The following is a 12,884-nucleotide window of genomic DNA, read 5'->3' on the forward strand; positions in this document are numbered from 1 at the left end:
CAGAAATCAGATATTGAGGTGTTTTTTGTTTGTTTGCTTCTTTTGTTTTGTTCTTGTTTTCTTGTTTCTTGAGTCAAAGTCAAATATGTTTTGGGTAAAACTCAAGAAAGTCTTTCTTTCAAAGAATAACTTGGAAAAGAGGAAAGCTTGCCAAAATTTTATCTAATGTTTTATGAATCAAGCAAAAAATAAAAATGGTGATGAAGGTAAAATATCCATTTCCGCCTGGTGGTTTCAGATCCATATCTCACCGTGACTGCTTGCTATGGGCTAATTATCTGACAAAGCTGCATCACTGTAGAAATCAAAGTATATGATTCATGAAACCAGGCAGAAAAGAACAAAGTGGAAGCATAACAGCAGTGCAGATTTATGAATGATAAATTTGAAAGAAAGTAGAGGAGCATCTACTTGTGCAGTGTTTTGAAGCCAGCTTCTTGCTGGAGTCAGAAAAACAGTCACTGCACCATTACATTCCCTGCTGCACGAGGGAAGTGGAAAGCTGGGCTCACTTCTCTACCAGCTCCAAAGGAATGAGCAAGGGTAACAGATACTGCAACAGAGTAAGAAGGTCTTCCTATCTGCAGCTATCACAGTTCTCTCTTGTTATACCTCCTGCTACCGCAGCTGTGACAAGAAAAGCATGAATATTGACTGTCCACTGTATCATTCCTATGGCATGACTGGCCCAGGCCTTGTCCTGTCCTTCTTTTTTTTTTCATTAGCAAAACAATATTTTATTCAGGATCTTATAAAAAGGCTTAAGAGATAGAAATACAGAATATATTTCCTTGATCAGTGAACTTTTATACAGCTGAGAATTTGTAAGATCATGCGACTGAAACCTTGCACCCTCAAAAATGAATTTGCAATCATGCAAACACTGTTTAAAATTGTGAAGTGTAAAGTTTTAAAAATACCAAGAAGCTTTGAATTTTCCAAGAAGCTTTGAAGTTTTGAATTTTCATTTTTATTACGAACAGAAGTAACACAATGTCAATTTGATGTAGACTATTTATATACCCTACTCCATTTTTATCAGTCTGAAAAGGAAATCTACTTTAAAAATGAATTCTGTGTAAGAGAAAACTATTTTCATGAGGATGATATTTAAATAGGTTGTTCACATTTTGTAGGCTGTGTTTATTTTAATAGATAGGCAGTAGAAAGTAATAAGTATTGTCTACATTATTAAAAAAAAATAAATAAATAATTTTTTTTTTTTCTTTCTTCTAAAGAAACAAAAATTTAGAGAACAGAGCAATGGTACTCTTTACTGCTAATTTTTGATATGCAAAATTATTTAGATCTTGTAAGATTGCATTATTCACAGTAACAGCATCTCTGAAATACTAAGGAAACAAAGTAGGGAAGTCACCAAAATGACACAATGTAGTATAGTCTAGCATGAAAAAATGCATAAGAGTGTGTAATGTCTGGAATCAATTCATCAGTTTATTCTACAATCCTTCAAAAGAGCAATTTATTTAAGTGATGCTTAGGGAATGTTTGAAATCATTTTTAAGGATCTATACAGTGGCTTCCTATATTGTATAGCAAGCTGCTACTAATCAAAAGTTTTCAGGCCAATTCCTGGTTCACATGAGAGAAGTGCTACCAGTATCATAAAATAGATTCAAACATATGTTATGAAGTTAATGCTAAGACAGAAACAGATTGGGCTGATAAACATCCTGGAGACTGCATTACTCATTTGCATAAAGTCACTTCAGTGGAGGATTTTATATCCACTTTACTAGTTTTCTCAGCTTGTAGAGATTTTAAAATACTTGGAAAAAGACCTCAGAGACTTGGTGGCAAAACAAGCTGTATGGTGTATTGGTAACCAAACTATTTCCCCTACTCCGATTCTTCTGGAAAACAAAACAAAACAAAACAAAATCCCCAAAACAAACAAACAAACAAACTGAACACAACCAACCAACCAACCAATCAACAACAATAATAAACACAATGCTGACAAAACGTTTTCAAGTTTCTATTTATATAAATGCATATTTTCTTTAAGATAATCACTTTTAAATAATGAACATATAAAATTGGAATTGTCTGGAATCTCATTATTTCAAAACTGGTCATAAAGGTATGCAGTTGTAAATACAGAGCTATGAGAATGCAAAATAAGCTTGTTACCAGCAAATAACTTTGCTGACTGAAGCCTGGAAAGCACTGAAGTAAATAACTAATTATAATTACCTGCTGATTTTACTTTCCTATCTATTTTTTTCTGCTAATTATGGAACTACGTCTTTTAATTATTATTATTTTTTTTTTTCTTAAGAAAAAAACTAAGCAATTAAGGAAAGTTATCCATAGGTCTTTGGCGTATTAAAATAAATTTCCTTTCATAACCTTCTGATAATTCAGGATGTGTCTGTAATTCACAAGCTGAGCCAGAGGTTCTATTGAAGAAAAGAATCTTTAGTGAAACGTCTTGGGAATCTTTAGCATGTTGTTACTAAGAATTTAAATTGAGTCACAAAGGAAAACTCAGAGATCCAAAGACAAATCCATCAGAGATTAATACCTGAAACAAAATGGAAAGGTTGGTCAGGAAGATGTGTATCTGATATTAAAAAACACTGCAAAAAATGCACAAAGCTCAGAAGAAAAATGTAACAGTGTTATTCTTTAGAGAAGGCTTATAAATGGATGAAGCTCATAAGTCAAAGACATATTTCCAGGGAATCAAGGATGAAGCTAAAAGCTCATTCATCAGATTTTTAACACTGGAAATTCTGAGAGAAAGTCAACATTTCCTATACAGTTGTGAAGGATTATTATATAGACATTTGATAAATTAACACACACTAAAATATCTGCAATGAAACAGTTCCCATGTGTTTGCTTAAGAACCTTTCTCTAGGCTGAATACAAAAGTGAGGAAATTGGAACAAAGTTATAGAAAGAAAGGATGCCAAGTTATTTCAAAGTGTTACTTAGAGCTGCTTGTGGCTGCTCATAGCTTTCTACTTTGAAATAGTTTTCTCTTCAGGCTGCCATCCCAGGATTGCATCACATGCCTAGCAGTGGGGATCTGCCAGTAGGCAAGATGATGAATGATTAGAATTTCCAAAGCGGAAGGAAAACAAACAAACAAACAAACACACACACACACACAAAAAAAACTAGCAATCATTGCAGTTAGTTTCTATTTGTTCTCCTTGTGACTATCAATTAAGGAAGTATGGACACTGTTCTATTGTACAAGAACAATTCCTTTACTTAGCCAATTCTTCTGTGATTAGCTTTTTGGAATGCATTATTTGTGTTCTAAGACACCAGGCAAAAGGAATCCTGTTAATCTTGATATAAGTATTTATTTTAATTAAGTAACTGTTTAAAAGTAAACACCAGTTTAGCATTAAATATATGAAGCAGGGAAACATCTATTTTTCCAGGGGAAAATAAACAAATAAATAAATAAATAAATAAATAAATAAAATTATGGAATGTTTTTGATGAATGACAAACTTACACACTCAAATACATTTTAGGATCTCTGCAACTCTGCCTTTTTGTCTTTGAAAATGTGGAAAACTCTTAATCTGTAGTGAAAAGAAAAAAATGTTAGAAATCTAGCATTTAAACCAACTTCTTACATCAGTAAGACATAAGACATTATGCTTGCTTTGGTTTTTGATGTTTATTTTTCTTTTGTCAGGGAGGGGACTTCATGTAAGGATGAAAATAGCTGCTGTTCACTGATGTTATTTTGGTATGTAAGTCATGAGAAGCAGCCATTTGGCTTTTCAGACTTAAATTTAATTGTCTACAACATATACCTGTGACAACTAGTCATCAGCTATCACCAGATTCTTTGTGCATGCCCTAGAGAGTAATGCAGACATGCTATGGTATAACATTCATATTTTCTACACAGAAATTAGAAGGTTCTGTGCTTAGCACAGATTTCATGAAATTCTTGCAATGAGTCATTTTTTCATTATAGAACCTTCCTGATATTTAAGCTGATATATAAAACAAAGAATAATTAGAATATCATCATTTCCATTTGCTTAATTGCTGTAGAATAGCATGTACGACATATGGCAGAAAGTGAAAGCTCCTGCTCTCAAAGACAACTGAATCCATGAATGAAATCATACCACCAGGTTTTGTAGTCATTTTGCATTCACAGTTACTGAAAAGCCCTATCAGCGCCTTGGGATGTGACCAACTAATCCACTTAATACTTATTTAATTATCTCAGCACTCTGTTTTATAATTCTCCATGAACTGCTTAGATATGAACCGATACCTCCTCATCACAGAGCTTAGAATACAGCCTGCACAAATTTTAATGAAGAGGAAAATTACATTTCAAAAAATATATGGAAACTTCTACTGATATGCTAGTTATTTTGTCCATTTACAGTTATTCATGAAAAGTATATGAATCACATTTATAACTAAAATTTAAAATGTCATTAGAAGTTCCAAAAGAATAAAGTCTTACCAGTAATAATTGCAATCTTGTACATAATTGCAAATGAAGGGTATGAGATATCATAATGGTAATAATTTTATGTATTAATAGTTAATATATTACATAGCAAAAATACATTTTTAAGGCAAATTTATATTATGTTCAGGATCTAGACCTACTATAGTTTGAGTTGTAGGGTCAACAGCAAGGATTGCAAGAGCGAAGGGGGATAAATCATATAGATGTCAAATGTTAAATCACGGCATCACCAGCAAATGTGCAACTGACATTAGATTATTTAAATCATCCCATACAGGTGTGTCTGACCTATGGCCCCTGGGCCACATATGGCCCCAAACAGCAAGTAACGTAGCCCCACATATTTGTAAACTTGAACAGTATTATCTGACTTTTACTGATACTTTTCATGATGTGGGCTATTTAGGTGACAGCATGATGCTGTGGAATGGAGGGCACTGTACATTGTTAACTCCACCTTTAGCACCCACCACACACATTCAGTCAAACCAAAACTCACATACATTACATGTTACAAGTGCTTGTGATACTTTTATGCATGTAAGCTTTGAAAATGGAGAATGCCATGCAAATGCTCATCAAAATTGTGAATTTTGTACAGTCCAGGGGATTACTGTGCCACTGATTATTCCTGGAGCTCTTTAAAGTATGGATGCTAACTAAAGCAACAACATTAACTTCTCTGAAGTAAGATGGATAAGTTGGAGTAAACTGCTGAAAAGATTTTACGATTTGTGAGGTGAAATGAAATGAGCTCTAGAATCAAACGGAAAACTGGTGCTGGAACTTGAAAAAGAAAAATAGCTTACAGATTTAGCATGTTTGATGGATTTGACCACTCATTTACGTGAGTTGAACATGTGTCTTCAAGGTAAAAATCAGCTTGTCTGTGCTTTATTTAAAGCCTTTGATATTAGCATTTGATATTAAACTTCAGTTATGACATGCTCAAATTATGGCAAATAACATTATGCATTTTTGATACAATGGCTAAACACAGTCTTGTAAATTGCATAAATATACAACTTAGCATTCCCTTTTGATTAAGGAATTTGAGAACAGGTTTCAAGATTGCTGCAAAAATCATCAAGTTTTGGGTTTATTTGTGACTCGGTTGTCACTCAACATAAATTCATTACCTCCAAATTTTTAAATGGAATATATACAGTTGCAATTGGACAGTTAAATGAAAGAAAAGTGTCATCATTTCTCTTTACTAGATTTTTATTAGATCTTTCTTTTCAGTAGAAAAATGATTTCTCACTTCACAACCATGCCTTATTCAAATAATTGATTTTTAGCTGCATGTACATCTGTGAACAACTGTTATAAAAGACAAAGCACAGGAAAACTGAAATTAGACAAAAAAATATCCAATGAGCATCTTGACAATTTAGTAAGACTGGCACCTACTTCCATCAAACTACACACTGATGCATTAGTTTCACACACAGGCACACACACACACACAAAGGTCAAATACTGCTTGAATAATATTTTTGTTACTCTCTTTTAAACAACGTATATTAAAAAAAATAATCATGAGTTTTGTTAATACATACATTAACTATATAATTGAAATGCAGCCTAAGACAATTAGACTCTTCACTTGATGCAGCCCAGAAAAGCCAAAAGGTTGTACATCTACGATATAAAGGAAATCCACATGAACACTGAACAGTCATATGAAATAAAAAAGATGTCAAAATCTCTTACAATAATTGCACTTTCATCAGGACAAACTGAATGTCAATTTCTAACACATGCATGTTTGTAAGAGTAACATATATCTATGCTTAAGTGACAAAAAATTCAGTAGTTTTCTATTTCGTAGTCCCCTTGTTTCACTCAGACCAACAAAGAACATGCAGTTTCAGAGATCAGTTATTTTCCCATGTGAAATGTTGGTCACCTTCTTTCTCTCTGTCCGTGTAGTCTGCAGTGAGGTCTGCAGTGAGCCTTCTCTGAGATGAATGAACCCAGCTTCCTCAACCTTTCTTCATATGAAAGGTGTTTCATCTCTCTGAGCATCTGGCCCTTCTGTGGACTCCTTCCAATATCTCCACATCTTTCTTGTCCCCAGACCTTGACACAGTCAGATGGGTCAAAGACAGTGGCGTAGTAAAGAGAATGACTTTACACTGAGAGGAACAGTTGTACAAATCGATTAATGGTAAAGACTTGCCAGAATCTCCATACTAAAAGAAATTGCCATTTACACCACTATACTGAAAAAACCATGGAATCAGTTACCTGGGAGAATTTGAAAGACTGTCTATAGCTAATTCCTTGAAAATCTATATGAAACTTTATTTGCACGTTATTGAATGTTTGTGTGTATGAGGCTTATGACCTCATATCATTTTCTACTGAGAGAACTGATATGTGTTTACTTAGTTAAATTCTGATCTGTGAGAAGTGATTTTTGATGCTAAGTAATTTAAAAATAATGAAAATAACATTTTTTAATTATATTTCTTTTTTACCACTCAAAACAATACCAAACAAATGATACAATATGATACAGAATTCATTTCTATCCAGAGATGTTATTTTATTGAAATTATATTTGTATTTTTAAGGAAACATATAGCAAAATAAAACAAATGTATTATTTTCTCAGAAGAGAAGCAATGTCCAAATTACAATGGCAGATGCAATCTCTTTACCAGGATATTAAGCAACAATAGCTGTTATTAGACTCATCTGTCTTATCTGCATGAAAGCATAGTAGGATGATTAAGTTTCAGTTTCAGTTTCTAGACTATGCAGCAGTTCTAGAAATGAAGAAGTACAATCCTGAGCTCAACATTCTGTTGTGATTAAGCCTATTGTAATCACAGCTGCACTAGACCGTATCTTCCTTTTATTTTTGTGTTGGCCAACACTTGTTTATGTGGATGAGGTTTTGAAATGGAAATTGCTCATAGCCAGATCTCTGTTCACTTTTATCTAAACCACTAAAATTTGAGCACGCTGGATAAGAAACAATGAGAATTTGTAATGAAGCACTTTTTTTTTTTCTTTCTTTCCCAAAGTGATGCAATTATTAAACAGAACTGAAAATGTTACTCAGAACATACTGTTGAAGTTGTTTTGTTGTTGTTTGTTGTTGTTTTTGCTTGCTTGTTCATTTTTAAATTTTGTATGCTACACCATGTCAAAAGGGTGAGCACTATAGACAGACCCTAAATTTTCAAGCATCCTCCTGCTTCAGTTAGTGCACTTTGAGCACGTTTGACAGCGCCATTTCTTAACCTACCTATCTCTACATATATTCCCATTAGAAATGTTTCGTACACATTCTGAGTAACATGCAAACTTTTCAGAGTGGATTACATTTTCTTACCATCTTTTATTTTGGTTTACCTTTCTTCTAATGTAGTATAGTAAAATTAAACACACCGCTTTTTGAGAGTGTAAGCAAATCATAGGAAAAGATACATGAATAAATATTCAAATCTTCAAGAAACTGTCAGATTAAGGACACCATCATTCATCAAGATGTTTGACTATTGGGTACTATCAGAAAATTCAAAATAAAATACTTCATTTGATTTGTATATTTATTATATTTATATTTATTATATTTATATAATATTTTTGAATCATTATCCTCCACATAACCTTGTTTTTTATCAGCTTTAAATATTTTCATTAAAATTGGATGAGAGCAGCAAACTGATAGGCAGTTTCAAAAGTTATGTCCATCCCTTCCAGGTGCTGTTATACTTCACTTAATCTTACACATATAATTTATTCTTCTTGTCCGTGTTGCAATCTAGCTGTGCAGCAAATGCAAACTCTTACAAAATATGTAAGTACTTGTGAGAATAGCACTGTTTTTAAGATTAGGATTTTTGTTAATTTTGGAGAGATTATCCAAAATTAAAGGAAAGAAAGAACCCAACATTAATTTTGTAGCTTTGTGGACAAATTGTAAGTTTAACCCTGCAATTATTTTTTTCCATCAAAATATGTTCATTAATGAATATAAAATAATCTCAGTAGAAAAATAATATTTCCCTAATTCAGAAAACTCTATAAACAAAACCTCCAATATAAAAAGTCTAAAATACTTTTGAAATAGGTACTTCAGACATAAATCAATAATATTGTTTAATTATTACATTGAATACATCTCCAAAATATTGTTGTGAGGAAAATTATGCAGTGAAAGTTTGGAAAAATGAATAAAGTATCTAAATAAAAGTAAAACTTTATCAGTTTTGATAAAGCGCAGTGAAAGGGCATTTCTGAAGCAGGATTATTGTGAGTCTATATGTACTGATATTTTTTCTGACTTTTCTCCATGAGATCACTCTGTTCTATTATTTATCTAGATTGTTTCTGTTCTAAAAATGTTACTAGGGCATATGTTCTTTCAAAAGCCTTTTATTAGATTATACTTAACTGTTGGATTATTTTCCTCCTTGATGCCCTTGTTCTGTGTCTCTTGGTCAGACTCTAATTTTTTTTTTTTTTTTCCCTCCTCTTTCCATAAAGTTCCTTTCCTATTTTTCATCCTTAAGCCTATCACCTAATTTCTTTGCTCCTTCTTTTCATCCTGGTTATTTATTCAACCAGACCCAGTTTTGTCTCACTCTACATCTTTCCACATTGAAAATGGCTCACCATTCTATGCTTTCCTTTCCCATCATTTCGCAGCTTTTTTCTCAGTTCCACTGTGCTTGCAGCCAAACTTTACCTTATTGGTCTGTTATTGTTGTTGTTCCTAGGTTACTTTTCTCTGCTATCCAGTAAAAATCACATTTATCTCTCAATTGGGTTTCTCTCTTCTCAGCATTGTTTGGATTCAGCAGAGACATACGCCACTGCAAACATGGAAAATAAAGATCTTCCCATCTCAACTTCAGAAAAGAGCCTAGACCCTGCCCAGACTAGAAGCAGGATTAGAAGGAAACTCTGTTTTCACTCTGGTTTGGCCTTGGTTGATCAAGGATGTACTGAGATACAGGGAGAGGTAAGAACATGAATAAATTTTGTATACAAAGATGCCATGACAGAAGGTGAAAGTGCTTATTTTCTACCTTATTTCTACATGTACATACCTGTTTCATTTGGAGAGTTTGAGAGCTTTGGCTGGCTTAGAGAGAATGAGTGAGAATTGCTAGCTATTACCCCTGTCAAATTTGAATTTGCTGCTACATAAGGACATGCCCTGATATAAGGACATTCAAATGAATGCTTAGCAGAATGTGAACTTTTCTGTCTGATGAAAAAAAAAGACAATTCTGTTTTCAGCTTAGAAACAGCTGAGCTGTTGTCAGAGAAATTCAGACAGATCAGATAACTTATTACAAAGAAACAAAAATTGCTTTATTAAGTTGCATAGCGAATGGTGCTTGTATTGTTCCGGCAATAACTTCTTACAGAAAGTATTACTGTTTATGAATATTGTCTCCATCACTCTGGAAGCTGAAAATTACACCGCATGCACTATGTATTAGCTAATGATCACCTCATGGTGAAAAATTGGTGATCCCCTCAGACATTAATTCTGTGGCTAGTGATAAAGCAGCTTGCTGGAATGAGACATTATTGATTTCACTCACATCTAATATTTAAGTTTGAGGAAAGATGAAAACCACTGTCTCACCTGTAATACATGAACCATCTGCTCCCACAAATGTTTTTAACAGTGTACTAATTCTGTAGACTCCTGAATCTTAGGTAAAAAAAACAACAAAACAAAACAAAAAAAAAAACCAACAAAAAAAAACCCCAAAAAAACAAGCCAACCAACCAACCAACAAAAGAAAAAATAATGTGTTCAGTTTCATTTAGAAATACAAAAGAAAATAAAGCACTATGGGTTTTCATGCATACATTTTTAGTATTGAGAGTTTTTCTGCTAATCATGCAAATTACCTCAGTGATTATCCTGACATAGGAGGAAAATAAGATCCAAATCGGCTTCAGATTGTATTAAAATTGATTTACTTCAGGCCAGTTGTCAGTGTTTCTAGATTTATAATTCAGTAGATAATATGTACAAAAATGAAATTAAGAATCCTTGCTGGAGGACATCTGCACAAAGCTTAACAGTAAGTTAAAGACCAACTCCATGTATCTGTGGTTTCACTTGCCTGAAGAACAAGGCATTTTTTAGCCCTCATCCAAAGAAATTGGATTTCTTTTTGTTCCAAACATAACTTGGAAAGCTTTATGTAAATTGGCTTCAGTGACAGAATAAGAGATTATTTCAACTCAGCTGGCTTTCTAAAAACTACTTTGAATACTGAGCTTATGTCATGTCATAATTTATGTTTTTTAAGACAATGGGATTCTTTTAAAGTTCAGACTTCTGTCTGCTGGAGCTTTAGAAATGGTTCACAGTGTGTTCAACTACACAGGGAATTGTTATCTCACACTGAATACAGAATCTTGTATAAAATGATTAGAGTTGTACTAGAGCTTGTAGTACAGGTCTAGATACATCTTCACATCTGGACTGCTGTTTTTTAAATTATCTCTCATTTTATGTTATTCTTTTGTCCATATCAGTTTTATTCAATGAATTGGAATTGTTACTCACACTTCTTTATATATAACACAAGTAAAACGGGGGGGGAAAAAAATTAAAAAAAATAAAATATCTATTTTCCTTATTCTAAATGTCAGTGAGGAAAAAAAGAAAATAAAAATAAAAATGAATAGCAATGTTAGAAGTTGTTTTCATAGGCAGAGACAGTTTTAAGTGGATTCTTTGGTTCAGGAGGAACAGACAAACTGTCCAGTTTAAAGTATCCAGAGCTTACTCATTACTTACCTGACATCTTACATACCTTTTAATTCCTTGTTCTGGGCACAGACAGGAACAGAGATACGAGGAAGAACCTGGCAACCCCTCTGAATGGAAATTCTGCAGGCTGAGAGTATGGAGGTAACTGTTATTGTATGCATTCTCACCACAAAAATGAAATAAGTCTTGCATCAAAATAAACAAACCAGGCACACAGCTTTCCCAAAACTGGAAGCAAACTGTACTCATGCTAGTGGATGGCTATATAGACTATATCTATACAGCTGGTGTTAGAGAGAAGGAATAAAAAATAGGGACCTTTAGCATTAAAACCATTAGATTTTAACACCTGATGTAAAAGAGTAATTGCTCTAGTCTGAGCTGCAACTTATAATTGCTAAGATCATCCCTTACGTATAATCATATTCAGAATGCTTGTATATTGCATAAATGCTTCACTAATTTCACACTCCAGTATCTTGACAGTGCGTATGTACAAAATACCTAGGTACCAGTTAATTTGTTATATTCACAATGATTTAGCTGCTTCTTGTCAGTTAATAGCAGGATGAAGCACTTTCAGCTTATGAAAAATTTGTTCTCCAGTACAATTTTAAATCTGTCACTGTTTATCTTCTGAATCTTGAACTTCTTGTCTTTAGAGAAAGATCTACCAGAATTCAATAGTAGTCTTTAAGGAGTTTAATATAGTATTTCTTAGAATAAAATTTTTAATAGTTATTCTTTTTCAAAAATGATGTATTTCTTTTTTTTACTTGGAAAGCATCCACATATCTGCATCTACTTCACTTTCCTTTAAGTTGCATGTATCACAGAATAGTAGTGATGTTGTAAAGTCAACTCAAAATTTTTTACTGTGCTTGTTTTTATAATATCTTTAAATATTTTTCAAATTGTTTCAGTTTGAATGTGAGATTGCTATTGTTTTCACTAAGGACAGCAGCTAAACACCTTTCACTAGAAGCAGCAGCAATTACTTCAGCTACTCTTTTACCTCCTATTCATAAGGTCCTGAATTAGTCAGCATTTTAGAAGCATATGTCCTCTTGATATTGCTGCTTGAGAGCAATAGTTAGAATTATGTTGAATTTAGTGGAAACAAAAACAATAACAAGAAAAGTCAAAGGTCTCAGTTTTTCTCATAGAACTTCATCAGAACAGTCTAGGAATACTACCAAATAATTGTGCACTTCAGTGAGGAACAGAAAATCTAAAGTCTCAGAGAAGCAGTAAAAGAACAAATTATGTAATGGACAATATATTTTAAGAATAAATAAATTGTTCATTTTCTTTGGTAAATCTTAAGTGAACCTTGGAGATATTCACAAAAGCTGACTACTTCCTATTAGTATTGTTAATGTGTTGAAAGAAGCTGCTGAAGAACAAAAGTGAAAGCAGTACCTTAATTTTATATACACAATTTTAATGTGTAAGATTTAATTTCTTACATTTTATTAATTTTGTAACTTTTCACTATGCTTTTTCCAGTATGTCATTGTCAGAGAGAGAGTCTGAAAGCTGCAGTCCTGAGGACTGCATTAAGCTTTTCCAGTTGTAGTACTACTCATCCTCAGGAATTTAGGGTTTTAATTTCCAGGACAGATTTCC

The 12,884-nt window shown here is 33.0% G+C and overlaps 1 protein-coding gene across 4 annotated transcripts in view; it reads left to right on the forward strand.

Moving 5' to 3' along the window:
* TAFA5 (TAFA chemokine like family member 5) overlaps window positions 1-11,432 on the forward strand; it is a 487,828-nt gene extending 476,396 nt beyond the window's left edge. The window contains exons 5-6 of one of the 4 annotated variants that reach the window (XM_085514839.1): window positions 9,294-9,473; window positions 11,325-11,415. In XM_085514839.1, coding sequence (XP_085370965.1) covers window positions 9,294-9,473; window positions 11,325-11,366 — 222 coding nt within the window. In that variant the 3' untranslated portion in view covers window positions 11,367-11,415. Of the gene's footprint in view, window positions 1-9,293; window positions 9,474-11,324 lie in introns of all 4 variants that reach the window. The other 3 variants (XM_085514918.1, XM_085515222.1, XM_085514955.1) reach the window with 3 other exon arrangements.
* Window positions 11,433-12,884: the final 1,452 nt, after the last annotated feature.

The sequence above is a fragment of the Coturnix japonica genome, chromosome 1, assembly GCF_054131305.1.
Source record: "Coturnix japonica strain WE chromosome 1, WE-NBRP24, whole genome shotgun sequence".
NCBI lineage: Eukaryota > Metazoa > Chordata > Aves > Galliformes > Phasianidae > Coturnix > Coturnix japonica.